The sequence below is a fragment of the Tyto alba genome, unplaced genomic scaffold (assembly GCF_018691265.1).
Source record: "Tyto alba isolate M040663 unplaced genomic scaffold, T.alba_DEE_v4.0 Super-Scaffold_16, whole genome shotgun sequence".
In the NCBI taxonomy this organism is placed as follows: Eukaryota; Metazoa; Chordata; class Aves; order Strigiformes; family Tytonidae; genus Tyto; species Tyto alba.
The window spans coordinates 12,334,660-12,354,068 of NW_024881278.1; the positions used below are offsets into that span (position 1 = coordinate 12,334,660).

The 19,409-nt window shown below is 36.6% G+C and overlaps 1 protein-coding gene across 2 annotated transcripts in view; it reads right to left on the bottom strand.

Moving 5' to 3' along the window:
* The window catches only part of MSH2 (mutS homolog 2), a 55,074-nt gene that overhangs the window by 7,550 nt on the left and 28,115 nt on the right, over window positions 1–19,409 (bottom strand). Inside the window, exons 8-15 of one of the 2 annotated variants that reach the window (XR_006165023.1) lie at window positions 14,651–14,760; window positions 8,947–9,070; window positions 7,738–7,888; window positions 4,686–4,783; window positions 3,441–3,686; window positions 1,713–1,917; window positions 1,100–1,347; window positions 846–958 (exon numbers count right to left, since the gene is read on the bottom strand). Coding sequence is in view for 1 of the 2 variants with exons in the window: in XM_032989318.2 (XP_032845209.2) it covers window positions 1,100–1,347; window positions 1,713–1,917; window positions 3,441–3,686; window positions 4,686–4,783; window positions 7,738–7,888; window positions 8,947–9,070; window positions 14,651–14,760 (1,182 nt within the window). In the remaining variant the exon portion in view is untranslated. The remainder of the gene's footprint in view (window positions 1–845; window positions 959–1,099; window positions 1,348–1,712; window positions 1,918–3,440; window positions 3,687–4,685; window positions 4,784–7,737; window positions 7,889–8,946; window positions 9,071–14,650; window positions 14,761–19,409) is intronic. The other variant, XM_032989318.2, reaches the window with a different exon arrangement.

A 19,409-nucleotide genomic window follows, 5' to 3' on the forward strand; every position in this document is an offset into this window, starting at 1 on the left:
TAATAGCCTAACTCCTCATAGTTATTATTCCTGGAGACAAAAAAAATCACTCCACAGGTAAGCTGCTGATCTGATCTAGTATAGCCAGTGTCCTACAGTAACCATGTTCTAGCCATCTGAGTGTCATCTAACTTATTCCTTCACTGTGGAACTCAGAAAATGGAAAATTGAGAGGTATTTTTAAGTGAAAACATGGAGTAACAGTACTCTGCCTATATTTTAAACCAAAATCTCAGCCCAGAGGTTGGCAACTTGACCAAAATGTTCTTATGTGAACAACAAAATAACTGTAGAGTTTATAACTAAATTAGAATTACATAAACGACCATACTTTGCAAGCCACAGTTAGAGCCCTGCTTTATACAGACTCCTGCTGAATGGAGCAAGAACAAATGATTGGAGATATAGAGAGGCAGGAGGAACTGCTTATTGTGGTTAACAGATGAAATTTATGCCCAATTAAAATTTAACTAATTTAATATCAAAAAGAATAACTGGATCCACTAAAAGATTTTCATTAAATATATATGACTTACCTTAAAAAACAGGCTACTTATTGATTTACTATGATACCATTTGCTAAAAACTAAACATATGATTTTTCCTATATCAAACTACTGCATAAATTGGGCAACAACTTCCCTCAATTACTAAGTCTTACTACATTGAAATAGACATTATTAAAAACTGTGAGTACATACAAGTTGCACTCATTTATTTTAAAAGAACAGTTTAAGGAACATAAGTCTTTTCAATGAGCAGGTTAGAAGGGCTGATTTAGGAAAACAGAAAATAACCTTTTGGAACCCTTCTCTCTGCTCTTTAAAAAATAAAAATGGACCAACCTCAAAAGCATCAACTTGAGTAGCAGAAATAACCCAGAAGTCTTAACAAATAATCATCAACAACATCACCAATTCTGTTCACATATGGACATTGCTCCTGCCATACACACTCTCTATGGACAGAGAAGAACATGTCTATTATAAACCCTAAGCCTGGAATACAACATGATTTTTTTTTTTTTAATTTTTTTTCAATTAAGATTTCTTCCTCTCTCATGGCAAAATAAAGTTTACCCTGTTCACCAGTGTCTTACCTTCCTTGACACGATAAAGCATTGTCAGTGTGTCATCACTGGTCAGAGCAGTAACATGTAGGTTATTTACTGTTGGCACTTGGTCAGCAAGAGCTGTCAGTTCATGAAAATGTGTAGCAAACATACAGAAAGCACGGATTTTGGTAGCAACGTATTCTGAAATAGCCCATGCTAAGCCAAAGCCATCATAGGTAGAAGTTCCTCTTCCCAGCTCATCAATGATTATCAGGGAGTTTTCAGATGCTGTCCTAAAAACACAAGAGCATTTTACAACATTTGAGAACAGCATGAACTCTGGATATTGGAGTACCACAAGTTATCTTGTAGAGGCATAAGACCTTCCCTATCTACATAAAAACATACAAACAATGTGCACACCGTGTCACACATCATTCCAGATTAGTTTCTTTGTCCCATTTAGACTTTGGCCTCCTGGTACCAGCTCTATATCACCATTGAAATAAACAGAAGTTCAAGAACTTCGGAGCCTGCTAAAAAGGACTTGAGATCCTCCACTGAAATCCTACATAAAAGGAAATCTTAAATGCACCTCTCAGAGCACCTGCTTTCCCATCAACCCCAACCTACAAAACTGAGTAAACACAGCCCTTACCTAAGGATTGACGCAGTTTCTAACATTTCAGCCATGAAAGTAGACACGCCTTTCAGCTGACTGTCTCCAGCTCCCACCCGAGCCAGGATACAATCCACAATGGTTATTTCTGCAGAGTCACACGGTACAAAACACCCAATTTGGGCCATAAGAACAATCACCCCTGTCTGTCGAATGTAGGTTGATTTTCCCCCCATGTTGGGGCCTAAAGAAGAAATTTTGCAAATGAATTAAAAATCCACAATCTTACAGTTCAACAAATCTTTTAAGAGAGAACAGGCTCTAAATTAAAAGAAAGAACATTTAAACTTATTACTCTCTTGCCAGGAAAGAGTAGCAGACTTGTCTAACAGGTGCAACAAGTAGCTCCACTACTAATAAGGCTTGATTACATGTCTTACTGAATGCTACTTTTTCAAAAGAAAGGTGATTGGAGAGCATTAGGGGCCTTCCTAAGTTTTGGGACTTTTCAGAAGTATAAGCAGTCATCTAAAACATGTCATCCATACCTAAAACTAATAAGCTTGAAAGTAAAAGTCATCAGTATTGCTGCTTCAGATTGAAAATAATTGGCTCTCACCTCAACCAACAATTATAATTTGTCTATAAAAATTCAATAGCTTAGTTACAGACTGGGCACAAGCTAAAAGGTGATTTAAATTACCATCTAAAGGGATTTTGAATCGGCAAAATCAGATAATAAAAACTTAACTTTAACTGAAGTACAAATGAAATAAAAAATATTTTCCAGAAAACTGATCATTAAAACCAATTTTATGCTTTTGCTAACCAGAAAAAACAAGCATGTTGCCATGCATTTATTCAGATTATTAGTTTTTCTTTTTGATTGTGTTAAAAGTGTTCGCTAAAAATTCTCTAATTTCAGATCTCTGCTACTCAGAATGTATGTCAAGAACATCTGAATGGAAATTAAAATTCAATTAAATCTATAAACACTAAAAATGTTTTCCTGTGTAGTAAAATTATCTTAATTACACCAGAGAATAGGGGGGAAAAAAGGGTACAGTCACTGAAACATGTTTTGCATTTAAAATTGACTTTAATACTAAACAAAGAAAGCATTATAGAGTCTGCTTAAAATCTTGCCTACATGGCTACAGTATAATTGATGCCTAGTGGAATTTTCCAAATCACCTAAGCAGGTTCAGGTTCTCCAGCTCCTGAAGTTGCCTGGCTCATGAAGTTATACTGACTAAGGCAAAGAGTAAATATACAAAGGAAGAACTAATTTCTTATTTCCTACTGACCTAGCAGCCTCTCTCTTCTTCACAAATGATTATTTCTAAACTAGTGATCACCTTCTCCAAACACTACACTAACTACAATCATAACAAACAATTTCATGGCTATTAAGTTTGGAAGATGATAAATATGCCTGTATGTGCACAAACATGGAGAATATCCAAAATCAAAAGAAATATTTCACAAGAACATTGTTGACACTTTCTATTTTTAATATAATAGGCAAAAATAGCTTACAAATACCCTCTCTTCTTTTCCAGAGCTAAATCTTATCCCCCTTACAGAAAGATGAATAACTTGCTAGCTGCTCACCCTTTGCTGATTAGAGAAATTGTTTAGACAGAGTTTTAATGGGTTATTGGTTTATTTTCCTGTTGCTGGTTTGTTTTTTTAAAGACATCATTATTGGAAACACTCAAAACATCTTAAATGTAAATAAATGAAAAAGAGAACAGAAACATTTACCAGTAATAATGTGGAACATCTCCTTGCCCTTCTCAAATGTAATGTCATTGGGAATGAAGGCCACCTCATCTTGCACTTCAATGCAAGGATGCCTGGCACCTTTCAGCACAATCCTTCCTTGTCCCTTTTCCAGAATGACAGGACGGACATACGGCACTGGTGCCCCGTTTGACACATGAGCAAAACTGACAATTCCATCTAATTGAGCTATCACATCATTCATTGTCTGTATTGGTTCTGCATAACCTGTTTTTGATTAGAGAGATACACAAATTCAAGTGTTAGAAATTTTTTTGTTCTTGCTGAAAAGGAATCTTAAAGACTATAGTGAGTCCCTAAAATCAATTAATCTGCATTAAAAGCTAATTTTATTCAAGATAACAGTCAGCTTCTGTGAGAGTCTAAAGATGTAATCCTAAAGTTTTCATGCTTTGACTACAAAGGGGACTTCTTCAGACTACGGAAGAGGTGAGGCCACATTGATTGTTTCACCTTAACACTAGATGAGAAATAGCTTACCCTCATACAGGAAGGCAAATGTTCACAATGGCAAGATGCCTGGAAATCTAGCAAGTTTTCTTCCTCAATAATTCACTGCATTTTGATGCTCATACAAGCAAAGACAACAGAGACACAGCACTGACAATTCAGACACAGCAACCATTTATGTGAATGATGGTATGGAGAGGTCTGTAAGATACACTGCCTGTGATACCAGACAACTAGACTAGATGGCCCAGCATCCCCAGTACCAGTTTAAGTTTCAGTGTTTGGGTTTTTTTTTCAGTGAAAGGGATGAGGAACACAAGTCTACAGAGGTAAACCATCTAACACTTGCAAATGGGATGCACGTGTCAGGAGAGATGAGCAGCGACCTGTAGAAAGAGTCCTACCTGTACAAAGTACATTTACTGTTCTAACGTCGTCTCTTGAACTGGCTAGGTATAGATCATTAAGAGGACTTTAAATCAGGATTACACACATAATCCAGTCTTCTTCCTTAAACTGCCACCACTCACGGAAGAAAAGTTATTTTTAAATACCCATAATACACAGGTAAGTCTATGACTTGCAGCAGCAAGACTTTATTAAACATACCAGGTATTTATAGATCACATATTGAAACTAATCCTGCTATATAAACACCCAATTAGCTTTCCACATAAACATACAAACCTTAGTATGCTACACACAAGTCCTCCCAGTGTTCCAGACTGTGATACACAACAACATTGATATATTCACCTGAAGCAATGTTAATGATTTCCTTAACAATTGCATCCTGAGCCTCTTCATACTCTTCTCTGTTCTTTATATATTCATCATTGACGGAGCTGAGTTTGCTGTGAACAAAACCACAATATTTAGAAACTGTGATGCTCTGTCCTCACTGCTACAGTGCCAAACTTCTGGCCTCCTTATCTGTGAGTCAGTACAAGCTGTCCCCATCCCTTTTAACATTAAGGTTCAGCACAAGGACCACAAAGCAACTAACCTATGATTCATCCACACCAGGATATTAGTAAGATTGATTCCAAGTTGAAGATCACCCACAGGGGCCAAACCAGCAATTCTAGCATCTCTGAACACATCATTCTTAAAAATTTTACAGTAGTTGCTTGTTATAGATATGCTATGTGACAAGGACTTGCTCTTAAAGCTATTTTTCTGGCCATTTTACAACTAGATGTGGCACATTATAGAACTGACAAAGGAGAATTGCTGCTAAGCAACCATGTAATTAGCCCAGAGTCCTAAAACAGGCTTATCAGAGCTGAAGGCATGACTTCTTTAATTTAGTAAAAACCTCAGTGAACTACTGTCACTAAGAACAGGTTCTAGTCTTCAAAATAAGGTAAGCTGAAATCAAGAGAGAGTTTAAACATGGGTTTATTCTTCTCAAGCTTGTCTCCGAACACAGAGCAGACTCTGCAGGACTGAATATGAAATACACTCAAGTAGTGCACCCACACTATAAGCAGAAGTCAGCCTTGTGCTTCTAGTACCATCTACAGAAGCAACTATTACTTCACTAAGTACAGAGAAGTCTGTTTTACTAGTGATCCAAAGGCTTCTTCCCTAAGGGAAAATAACAAATTACACTTCCAGTAGGGATTCTAAATACCATCCTCTCAGTTACAGAAAAGTCTAACTTCATCATTATGTTTAGATACATAACATATCTAGAATGAAAAAAAGCTGTTTTAAATTTCAGGGATGTTTTGAAAAAAATATCCTCTGAGTAAATGTTAGAACAAAATGCAATTAAGGTTTACAATTTGTTCATTTAAGTAAATTGGTGTGAAATACACCAACATATTGGTTGGCATGAATCAATATGTTTGCCCTCCTTTTCAAAGCAAAGGATTTATTACTATGAGTGAGTGATTATTAGAAACAGTCACTATTAGTAATAGCACTGGCTTGAAACCAACCTTGCCCTGTAGGCAGTGCTCACCATACATGTCTGTCAATCAGGATCTCTCAATAAACTCACTTCTCTGATGCTAACTTCAGCAGGAACTGTTACATGTACAGTGATAGCAGTGTGGTTTGTCTGAACAGACTGTATGATTTATTAGTCTCTGCTATTCTCTCCCTTCCGTATATACTACACGCAGTAGACTTAAACACTAGTTTTCTTCTGGACCTGCCACCGATAGACAAGGATGAACTTGTCAAGAGACTGAAGTCCAATTACTGACTGTTAATTAGCAGCATTTCTCAGGGAGGATATGGGGGCTGATACTACTTATGCCTTTATTAACAACCTGAATGATAAGATGGAATGCAATCTCAGCAAGGTTGTGAACAATACTACATTAAGAGGAGCTGTTAGTACACTAGAGGACAGGGTTGCCATCCATTGGGATACCTACAGACTAGAGAAATAAAATAGGTGGACAAGAATTTCAACACAGGCAAATGCAAAATCCTGCACCTGGAATGAAATAACTCCATGCAATAGTGCAGACTGGTGTCCAAGTGGCTATAAAACAGCTATTCGTAAAAAGAGTTGAGGTATCCAGTGTGCCCCTGAGGCAGAGAAGGCCAAGACCACACTAGCAAGAGCGTAGCCAGCACGTCAAAGTGATTTTTCCCCTCTATTCAGCCCTCATGAGACCACATCTGCAGTGCTGTCTCCAGTTTTATCTTCCTAGTCTGACAGAGACATCAAACCTGGAGCAGATGGCCACCACAAAGATCTGGAGCTGGAGCATGTGGCGTCCAAAGACAGGTTGAGAGAGATGCCTACCCAGGCTGAGAGAGTTTGAAGTCAGCCCGGTGAGGAGAGGCACCAGACTCTCCTCGGAGGTGCACAGCAAAAGAACGAGATACTAAAAACCCAAGCTTCTTCAAGGAAAATTCTCATTAGATCTGATTAGGAAAGTTTTCACGAAGAATGGTTCAGCACTGGAACTTGTGCCCCACCAAGTTGTGAAGGATGCTTGAAGGACAGGCACCTGAATAAGGCCTTGAGCTACCTCATCTAACTCTGAGATAGGATCTAATTTCCAAGCTGGCTCTGCTTTGATTGAGGGGTTAGACCAGCTAACCTCAAGAGATTACCTTCAATCTAAGTTATTGCCTGATTCTGCATACATTACTTTCTGTTTTGTTTGCTCTGTATAAAAATAATGAATTACAGAAAGACAGACATCTGATGACCAAGGTAGCCCTTGCTCCCTCTATAATGTTCTAGAAGAGCTGAAAATTCAACAAAAAGTATAGATTTTTTGCTTGGCTGACCTGTGCCAGAACTGCTATACAGACAAGGAAACACTGAAACAGCATCAATGCAATTAGCCTGAAGACCGAAATTTTTAAAAACCTCAATCTGTAGAGCCACAGAATCAAAGTCCAATACATAAGACCAAAAGAAATTACAATGTGATTTGGAACAAACAAAAAGGTAATAACCAAACTGCTACATGTCATATTTGGTGATAAACATAAATAGCTCTTTTCCTACTGTAGCTTGTGAAAGTGTCTGTATAAATACTCACAGTGAATGCAATTACGCTACTAACTGCAGCTAAACCAGAGACATTAGTCCAAGGACCAAAAATAGCTAACAATTGGCAAAGTAAATGAGGAATGCAGTTTTTAACAGAAACTGTATGACTACTCCTCCCTCATACCAGTCTTGCTCAATGTCTCAATCTGTGAGCCAATTAATAAGGTGAAAATTCAGCCATTCAAGAGGTTGGGAAACCAGTTTATCAGCATAATTATAAAGAAAGGAACAATTTTGTTTGTTTCACAATAGGCTTAAACTACCAAGATGATCTCATACCTGTTAGTAAATTTCACACCATTCTTCTGCGTATCAACTATTCCATATTTTGAATTGTTACGGAGAACTTTTTCCTCCTTGCAAGTTATTCGAAAGTGATATCCAAACTGTGAATTTGTCTCCAGTTTGATACTTTTGCCAGCTTCCAAACCTTTTAGATGAAAAAACAACTGTATTATCAAAAATCCTGCAGCCTGCGCTACTTCTGCTCACTAATCTGCAGTTGGTAGGATGTAGCCTCTCTTATATATGCAGTTCCGTATACTTGCTTTGGTTCTGTACAGCTGTGAGAAATACCCAGACCTAACAGAAGTTTACCGATTCATTCTCTGCTCTTACTTTGATATGCTCTCAAACTGACTATTCAAATCAGGTTCATGATTATTTTTTTGCTACATATTCTCCAGAAATATGAAAAATGTTCATAACACACTGCAGGGACATTCTATATTGCTGCTGTAAGCACAGGACGTATCGTCTTGTGATCCTTTTGCTAACACATTCTTCTGCTGGTGAGATTTCTCATTCTATCCCTATACAATACTGTATTTTCTTCTTTTCATGCAGGTATCTTGTTTACACTAAAAAAAAACAAATCAACACTAAAAGAATATGCAAGCCCTTAAGGGTGTAACCTAAAATAACTATGATGTTGCCAGTTTTCCTTGCCATATTTGCATTATAACTTTTTTTTAAAGTTGCTCTTTGAATGCTTGATTCATCAGCTGCACATGGAATTTTTTGCATAGGACAATCAATTCTTTAAATGTCTCATTTGCTTACACATTACATTTTGCAAAGAACTTCAAAAGAAAACTAGCATGCCCTGAATGGAGATTCAGGAGAATGCACAGGGGAGAAAAGAAAGTTTAGAAAGTTTCAATGCATGTTGTCAAAGGATGTAAAATAGAATTAGGCTTAGCCAAAAGTTAGATGGGTTGTAGTTCTATAAAATTAATTTTCCAGTATCTTGCAACATACATGATAATTTCTGAAATATTCTGGAATGCCATCCTTTAAAGAAAAAAAAGGCCAAGTTATAAACCAAAAATCACCAAGTTTTCAACAGACTGTACTGTGACAACTAAAGTCACCCCAAACTAATAATAAAATATTACAAATATCCCTTAACTCTATACCAGTTTTCATCACGTGATCTCAAAACATTTCAGAAAGGAGGCAAGAATCAAAGGCAGTTTCATACCCTACCTAGTTCTTTGGCTGCACTCTTTAAAAAGGACTGCATTTTTTCTTCCAGTTCATTCATCTTCTCTCTTAATTCTGTCAAATTAGGATCAAAAGAAGCCTTGACAAGAAATTCATGATTCTCCACCTAGGGAAAAACAAGAAAAAATTTGTATGAACATAGGCAACAAAAAAAACAAATCACCTCCCTGATCATAGGTGGTAAAATGAATTTACTTAACCATTTATTCAATTTATTTTTTATCTATATAATTTTGTAATGCAATGCTGTTTGTGATAATTGATCCGATTCAACTACAAAACAAATACATCTCAAACACTTATTTTCTCAAATTATGTACTTTATACAAGCGAAATACGCCAATTTAACAGACTCTTTTACTTTGAAATGGAGTCTGCACATTTATTTGCATACAAATAACTGTGCAGTAGGCAGGAAAAAAAGGGAAGTCAGAGGAAATGAAATTGTTATATACATAATCTGTATGCTAGCCTGGATTTATGCAGCTAATCAAGACAGAGTGTAAACGGATGGGGTGTTTTAAAACAAAACGTCTTTGAAAATGTAAATTTCTGAAACAGTAATTCCTGCACAAAACACACTCAAGAGGCTATGGAAGGAGCCTACATAATATCACCAAAAATCCTACCCAAATTCAACCCAGTTATTTTTGAGTTGAAAAGCACACACGTTTCCTTCCAAGCTAAACTTTTTCAGGGGCACAGATGAAGCAAGTTATATTGCATCTTTTTCCTCTCTCTTCCCCATGCTTCCACTGCCAGGTGTGCATTTCTGATAACCTTACAAGCTGGAATTTTAATCCACAAGCACAACTTGTGGCTGCTAAAATTAAAGAAACTTAATTTTTAATATACAAACTTTCACAATCAACAAAATATTAACACTGTTGTCCAACATGGAAACTAAGCACTGGCTTTTATATTAGTAATAGCAAGTTTTTTTTTTTTAAAAAAAAAACTACAACAAAACAACTTTCATGAATCTTCCCCTAGCTGGGAATTATCTGCAAAGTTGTACACAAAGCAGCTGCGAATACTTTGCAGAACACACTGAAACAAGATGGTGGTTTACATACAATTTCTCTTTTACCCACAAGTATATGTCAGCAAGAGGAGAAAGACGAAATGGAGGTTCACAGTTCCTTTACTCCTTCCCAGACAACAGAAGTGTCACTCCAGAAAGCACTAAGCAACAGGAACTATAACTTCAAGAACCACCACATACATATTGTTGTACTAAGTGCAAGAAGCACTTCGCATCTGCAGTGCATCAAAACAATTGTAAAAGCATTAGACTGAAGACCCCCAGGTTTTGCAGCAACTTGGAACAAAGATGTGGGAGTGCAATTTGGAGATGAAAGCCACAGGGTTTATATGTTTTGAATTTGGAATGGAGTGACAAGTGAATTATCATATGAAAGCTGCACAGCATACTATATATTCAAAGGATTGCTATTTTATTCTGAGAATGATCTTCTCCCAACAGAAAATTTGATCTTCCACATAAGTTGCATTATAGAAAACGGAACCATTGGTGCTTATTTTCTCTGTATGATTACCAGCACTGCAAGGCATTACACTCAGCCTGCCATTTTGGTTCCAAGCTGTGCTGTGTGCAAACACACCGCAGTGGCAAAGTTTTCCAGTTGCTTAACCGGAGATGTGGACTCGACAAAATAATGGATTACAAGATTTTAAAGGACTGTCTTGAAACTTGGAGGCGGTAAGAAAGGGGTATGAACAAATTCCTTCCCTGTTACATCCCTGTTGATAGGCCTGCTCCTCCCATTCCCTTAATTCTGCTAAAAGAACAGCAATGAACATTTATGACAGAGCATAACGCAAAAAAGACGATTCCTGGTTTTGTAGGGCAGATCCTGCATCTGGAACAAACTGGAAAGGCTGGGAAGCAAACACCACTCCTGTCAGCCCTCGGCATGACTGGCTTCCTGAGACAACCAAGGTTGACATTGAAGTGAAAAGTAACTTTGTTTCACAGCTTCAAAGAACTATTTGAAGCCTGGAATAAACTGCAGAAATTCCATAACCACAGAAGGAAGGTAACATTCCCAAAGACCCCTAACACTCCAGCAGCCCTAGCAGGACACCCAGTCTGGCTGTCTGTTCCAGCCTTCACCCAGGCTGCCACATCAAAGAGACTGACCAGAACCTAAGCCGCATCCTGCACTCCCACCCCTCAGGCCCCCCTCACTGCAGGCAAGCTTCCATTTCACTGCAAGCAAAAATCCCTATGTGGCTAGAGTGTGTAATATGCAAAAAAAGCTATGTTACTGCCTCACCCACCACTCAGTCCATCAGTCGTGGGGATGTAGTTCTTCTGCTCTTATTGCGAACTCCATTACAACTCCAACAGATCTGCGGTAACAAATGAATCCAGAGGCTGCTAGTGGGCAAGAAATAAATCCTCAACTGCTGTGAAGTTTTGGAACAGGAGCATTAAAGTAAAATTACTTCAGCTTCCATTTACATTAATATTCTGAGTTAGGGACTGTAGCAGTTCAAGAACCAGTTTGCCACAGACCAGGCATTCCAGCCCCAGGATAAGTGCCTGGTGGCTTTTTCAGATGTAGATACCGAGTCTTTAGGACATCCAGCAGCCTATATCCCATTACATCAGCCTGAAAATCTGAATTTAAAAATATGTAAGATCCAGGTTTGAAGACAGCTTCTAATATACTGCATTACCCACCCCAACTATTATAGGGCAACTCCTTCCTCCAGGCCTCATGAAGTAACCCTTAGCAGGTGACAACAGAACTGCTCCATCTAACCACACTCTCCAAGTGAAAGCCAAGTATGATCAAGTGAATAGAAAACATTTTAAAATTAAATTAAAAGTTCGGCTAAACTGCTAAGGAAGTAAAATGATTATGGTTTACTAAAAATATTAAAAACTTGTGCTACTAATTAATATATAAAAACCATCAGGCACCCACAATGATATTACCCTCAAATGTTCTTCTCAAGCTGTGCTCCTCCTACAGCAGTATCTCAGATATAATTAGGTAAATCACTAAGTAAACTTTTGCTTTTCTCTTTCACAGCCCTCAGTGTGAACATGGCCAAAAATCTGGCAGGACGAGCATTAACAGCAATATAGTATTATTTGAGTTCTTGGTGCTTTGTACCTAATGAATCTATCATCAGTTATGGTCCAGTAAGGCTACACATCACCAGAAAAATTGAAGGAAATACCAGCGAACCCAGCTCACTCCCCTCTCATCTCCACAAAAGAAGAATAAAACCACTCATCATCAGTGTGATATTTCACTGATATATTAATCACTGAAACGCATTTATGTCTAAATTACACAGTACTACACTAAATACAAATGTTAAATTTGCTTCAGAAATTAAGGAATGCAACAGACGTGCAACAGATTGGTCTGAACACTCTTGCTACCACCTTCACTCTATCTGTAACCTTTTACTGGCAAGAGTCATGTAGAGGCTTATAACAAAAGCAAATCCCTCAACTCAATATGGATTAGAAGCAGATAGACATTCCCTTTCCTTCTACTAAACACACAGTATTTTTTTTTAGTGTGAGCTTTTACTCAGAGCTACTCTGAAGTGAATGTTTAAAGTATAAAATATTTAATGTGGTAAGTAGCAGACTAACATCACATCACTGACAACAGTTGCATACCTGCATGTGTTTACTTACATGAAACAAGACCCAAGTGAGTCACATTTCCAAGGAGTGATCAAATGAATGAGGTGACAGCAAATAATTTGCAGGCTCTGGGACTATGTTGAGCTAGCTAGCTAATCTGAAAAACAAGTCCTTCTGTAAAGGGCTGCGCTCTTAATACTCAAACCAAAATACTATGTACCAAAAGCGCTAACAAACTTTGAAGCTGCCCTGACTCGAGGAGGAGGTTGGAGTAGACTGTTTTTCGAAGGCCCTTATGATTCCATGAAAGACAGAAATGGAAGTGACAGTTTCTCAACTTTGATTACAGCTAGGTAAATGAATAACCACATCCCACACTTTCTGAACCTAGACATTTCTTTTTATATTAGAATGGATTATTGACATAATTTAGTTGCTATGACAACCTGTCCTTCAACCACACTCAGAACAGAGCTGGATATTTTCTTTGAATGCCCTAAAAATTTAAGAGGAATTTCAAGTCAAAGATCAAGTTTTAACATTCATACAGACAAGCTTATTCTTCTGGTAAAACCAGTGTTGGCTTATCTAGAGCCGTTTTCCAATATCTTGAAGATGAAAAAACAAACCAAATCCAACACACTGGATTCTATGGGACTTGATCAAAAATAACTTGTTATTGTGTTTAGCAGGACAACAAAACATTTTTAAGTAGAAGCTGAAAAGAAATTTGGAGTTGGACTATGAAGGGTGAAGGCTTAGAACAGCTGTTAGTTTTAAAGAAAACAGAGTCCCCAGGGCATACAAACTGCATCAACAGATGGTCTATAACCAGTATAAAGCTATAAATTTCTTCATTAGCATATATCACAAATCACAGCAATATGTCAATCAAACAGTCTTTCCTTAAACAGTAAAACACAGTTGATGAATGTATACACAATACAAAGAGATAAAACGTGGTGCTCCTGCTTTGGAGAAAAATACACGCATTCAAAATTTTAAAGCCACTGCAGTTTTCAAAAGTTCCTTTTCCCCTTGCTACCATGCCTGGCATATGGTTAGGTAGGTCTCATATTCCTACAGTTAGCTGAAATTGACACAACAATCCTAAAAGCCTCCCAAGTTTTCCAAAAGGACTAAAACATTTTATTGAGAAAGAAACATTAAACATGTTCCTAAGCAAGCATGTACATTTCAAAATGCATCTCAAATTCTCTAACAAATATAATGGAAAAAATGATGTACAAAGCTCACTAACAACCTTGGCATTGTTTCACCCAGTTAAGCAACTGTTCATGTTTTTGCCTGTGTCCTAAGTGTTCAATGTTAAAAACCAAATCGCTCATAATCATCCCTTCTCCCTTCTGCTACAGATTTAAGGAATAGGAATATGCCTTCCAGCTTTCTTTGGTCAGTTTTTTCCCCTGGAAAAAAATGCCAGTTTTCCTTTGCAAGCATAGTCCTACCGTCAGTAATATTTTATAAGTGTAGATGCAAGGCTAAGATCATTGTAGCAGCTGTCTCTCTAGTGAGAAATGTCTTTACACTGCAAAGTAAAGTCAGTCTTTACATCTAGGTCAATCATTTTTCAAAGAGGCAAACTGCCAGTTATGAAGATTTAAACCCACCAAATAGAACCAAGCCTAATGAACTTTATAAAAGCACAGAAATATGTAATAAACATATTCTAGTTACATTCTAGATTTGAGACATATCACAGTAACTTTGAAAATATGAAGAAGCAGAAAAGTGACAAACCTCCCCGCTTTTAATACTGATGAGGTTTTTTTTAAATATTTTCAGGTTCACAGTATCACTGCGTCCAAAGCATTTTTTCATTGGCTAGACAATTTCAGGCAGTGGGTAAATATCCTCTTGATATTCAGCTGCTATACTAATAACAGTCTTCATATACTCCACAGCTAAACTATCGTTAACTACTTAATATAGATGATCAATTAAATTTAGTGAGTGTGGAACAGATTGCAAAGTTCAATAAGAAACTTTAATTGCTAAGTAAACCCCCACCCACACACCAGCTCATACCTTATCCATGTCCAATGTTGTTTCTATCATCTCCAGAAACTTTGAGAAGTCAGAGTAGATATCATTAAGAGGTGTTATAAACACTGCCAACAACAACATCTGGTGAGCTCCTGTTAAGAACAAACAAGAAGAATTATAATTTGCAAAACCCCATAACTTTACTTATCCAAGATAAACAGCACAGCTATATCGCTGGTTAATTTTTATTAAGATTGGTTATGATTATGTCAGACACATGCATATCTTTTTTCTAAAACTGGCATCAATTTCTATTCTGAATAAGCTTGTACCTATTCTGTCATCTTTATTCTTATCTGGTGGTATTAATTCCCTTCTACTATGAGTAAAACTACAGACAAACAACAGTTTGAAAGCAAACCTGCTGTTTGAACATCACCTATTCTTGCACATAACATGTTGAAATGGCTTTAGTAAAAAGTGTATTCTACAGCAACCAGATACAAAGATACAAAGTAGAAGTCTCATCATCCACACTCAATTTTTAATTTTTCTTAATTCAAAAATACAAAAAATTGAGAATATTTGGTAGGCTACAATATGGACATAAATAGAAACTGAGGTGTATGGGGTTTGGGTTTCCTTAAAAAAAAAAAAAAAAAAAAAAAACCAACAAAAAACAAACATTACTCTAACCAGATCTTCATAGTCACTGATCTTTCCACTAAGCAGGAAGACATCAAAACTAGTCTTTTCCAACATAATTTGTTAGCACAGATACTCTGTAGCACCAAGTATAACTGCATAGCATGCATATTGGTTGGAAGTCCACGGAATACTGTAAGCATCAAATGTGAAATGTAGTTCACAGCTAACTTAGCATGCACAGATATTGCCAATTTTATAAAAGTAGTGTTTTTTCAGGCATACAAAGAAGCACCTACCCGGCAGCATGCTGTGAAAATGCTCTGACAGTAAATGAACGTTTACATCTTTGCAGCCACTTTAAATTATTATTTAATCACAGAAAGATTAGTGTTATTGACTACATGATTTACACAAAATGCCTCAAAAAGAATCCAAAGGTATGATCTTATTGTTGGATTATGTACAGAATTATGATATTTGCCTCCCATGTTTACAGGCAAGGCTTTGCACATTAACAGAGAAACACAAAATTAAACTCTGGCTATTCCAGAGCCTCATAATTTCTCACCAGACTAGGGAAAAAGTCCTAATCTTTCGTTAAGAAAAACTTCTGTACAGATTTATAAGTCACTCAGTGAGGACATGATTATCCCAGGGAATCTCCTTTCTCAGCACTGTAACTCAAGTAGAAAGAAAAAGCTTGGTTTGTTTCCTTTTCCTCCTGTGCCCTTGTGCTTTCCCACTCTCCCAAGCTTTTAAAGTTAACTGATACTAATCTTAACTGATTAGTATCTATTAACAGAAAAACTTTACATGTTGTTGAGAGATTACTGAACTTGTAAAAATGGAGTCTTCTGCTGACTAAAAATCTTCAAAATTAAGATAGATCCGTAACACAATACAGCTTGCTTTTTATTCCAAATCTCTTCCTTGCTCTGTCACATATTTTTTTTTCCCCTCCTTTAAGAAGATACATCTAAAACAATCTAGAAAATAAAAGGAGATAGTAAAGAAGGAAGAGACTGAAGAGCAGAAAAGAAGTTTCATGTCCATTCTTCAGGGTGGACTTAGTGATTCCCAGTGCACCAGCTGAGAGAGTGCATGGCAGACAATGAAAAAATCTTCAGTACTCTTGAATTAATGAAAAATGATTGTGCTTGAACTTAAAGAAGTGATTACAATTTCTTTTCTTGAAGGAGCAAGTAGCAAAGTTTCATGATACTATTTCATTATTTAAGTTCAAACAGTACATCTTCAGACACCATAGGAAGAAGTCACATTCAAAAATTATAAAATATTTATTTATTAAGTAAATACTAATGTATTTGCATATACTTGTGATAGGGTACGAACTGATACGTTACAAAATTGATTTATCACTTCAAGCCAACTTCATACTCAGTATCTAACACTTGAAAGAGGTAAAATAGTCATAATAAAAGTCATTAAATAGTCATTAAAATAGTCGTAATAAAAGAGTCATTAAATACTGAGGATTTATAAAAGTTGTATGTGTATGCTTTTCTTAAAAGCATAAGACTTGGGATTAAGACAACTTGAGCAAGAAACGCTATTGGAAAACTCTAAACTCCAACTTGTCTTGCATCCACATTCATAAACTCATAGAAGATGCATGGTAAAAAAACCCCACACTTTTGCACCTACTCAACATGTAACCCAATCATCGAGAGAAAGAATAATAGACCTCTGTAGCATCAAAAGCACAGATGCATATTCATCACAAAGTCTATCTGCTCCCAGGTACAGTTTTTAATTTAAATCATCCTAAAGCACAGGTGTTTATTGCATGCATTAAAGACTTTACTATTAATATGGTTTAAAGCATATAATAATTAAAATCAAGCACCAATCTTCAGTCTTTAAACATTTATACAGTTTGGCAGCAAACAGAAGTATGAGAACTGACACTATTCTATCAAGGGAAAACAGACAAAGCTCAACAACTAAATGCACTTTAACCAGCCACTTTAATGGTACAAAAGCTCTTGGAAAAAATGATGAGGAAAGAACAAGGAGCAAAATGGAAATTGGGATAAAATATAGTACAGGTTTACTAGAGGCGGATCGTGCCTGTATAGCGCAACATCTGTCTGAGATAACTGACTGCCTAAAACAAAGAGAAATCTGTAGACCTAAGCGGGGCTCTTGTAAAGCATTCAATACATTGTCATATGGGATGCTAAGATCCAAGATTCATGATAAATACAATGATCAGAAGGCACCAACTTGTAAAAGATGAATGAGCTGGAAGGACATCAGCAATATGGCTCCTCCAAGGCTCATGTAAGCGTTTTTCTTTAAGAGGTGTCAATTAGTAATATTAATGCATAAAAGAAGGCTGCTTATAAAATTCACTAATATATACAATGTGGAAGATACCAGCATATGAAACTGGAACATAACTAACTGCCCTTGAAAACTGGGCTAATAGAAATTAAGTAAAATTTAACAGTGAGATGACGCATTGATAAACAAATTTCCACCACGAGTAGAGGAATAATCAGCTGGAAATGACACAGGATGGGAAAAAGCCACATTTGATCAAAACATGGTTATAACACACCAGTGCAACAGTCATGGAAAGAACAATACTGGAACATGCAATAAGAGGTATTTCCAAAAGCAGTAAGGGGGTATTCAAGCCACTGTATACAATATGGTAAAAATACACCCAGAACCAAGCACACAGTTCCTATATCCTACATATTTACAGGCTTAAAATAAAGGGTGTCAATCTGAGATGGGAAGGAAGATGCTTCAGCAGTTTCTTGAAAATAGGCATCCTGTAAGTACCTAGATTTTATGCTCAGCAATTTGAGTAGCTAACAACTACTCCCTCTTGCCAACAACAGCAAAATTATTTGATGATTCTGAGTCCTTTCCTGCTTTATGCAGGTTTCTTATGTCTAAAAAATAAAAAGTCATCTTCCCTCATCAGCCCCCCCTCTCCTCAGTTTTCACCATCAATAAGAACAAGCATCTCAAAGCAGCAATGCTTCATACTGAGGGAAAGGCAATCACTGCTGATCACTTCATGGTGTAGTTGCTCTATCTCCCCATAGCCATTCATGAGTAAAGAAAGTTCTGAAACTAGAAGATACTAAGAACTGTCAAAAATCTTTCTGACTTTCCATCTCTTGCTCACTTAAAAGACTTTCTACAGTCTTAAACAGCAAAATTATCAAATCCAGTCTGAATCAGTCACGTACATTCAAAATTACCAGACCATTCCTGTACTTTAAACAAGGGCATACAAGTACAAAGAAAAATAAAAACAACACATTTCATCTATTTTAAATTATTTTAGATACAGTGCTGATGAATGCTCTACTAAGGCCAACTGTTTCACGTGTAAAACATCAACAACCTTTTGCAGTCTATTTTTCCATATGGTGAGCTTAGCAGTTTGCCTTACACAGCTTGCTCCTCAAAACTTCTAAAAATTGTTTTCCTACCCCAATGTTATGACAGAGAAACTCTTTTGATCCAAATGACAACTAATAGAAAAAGTAGTAAGACAGGAAGCAAGTATTCTGAACTAATACCTCAGTTTAAGATGGAAATCTAAGATCTCTACGTCAAGGCAAAAACAAGTAAGTGTCTGTGTGGAAAAGCCAGAAGGACATAACTGAGGCAGCTAAAATATGGCATAGCTCTTTACAAAAAATTTAAAACAAATAAAACAAAGTTGTATCTGCCAGTTCCTTCCCAGTCTTAGAGCTTAACTGCTTTTGGAAATAACACAGCCAGCAACCAAAAATTAATTGAAGATTAATATTTTAGAAGATAAGTTTCATTACTTGAAGTCATAAAACTATAGTACAGAAAAGTATAAGATACAGAGTAATATTACTGTCTACTCAAATCCAGGAAGGAAATTTTTGTAACCATACCATTTAAAAAAATATTTCTCTTCAAGGCTTTAGTGCTTGCTTTATGCAAAGAGATTTTCAAACAAATTAATGGGCTTCTATAAAAACATGCTTTCTGACAGGCTATTGCTGTATTGAATCACCCTGTTATGCTGACACCATCTTATTCTGCATTTTCGCAGTAACACACAGAAAATGAAAAGAAATAGCAACCTTTTATTTTCTAGACTTGCTTGTCGTAGCACTGAGCTTCCTACTAA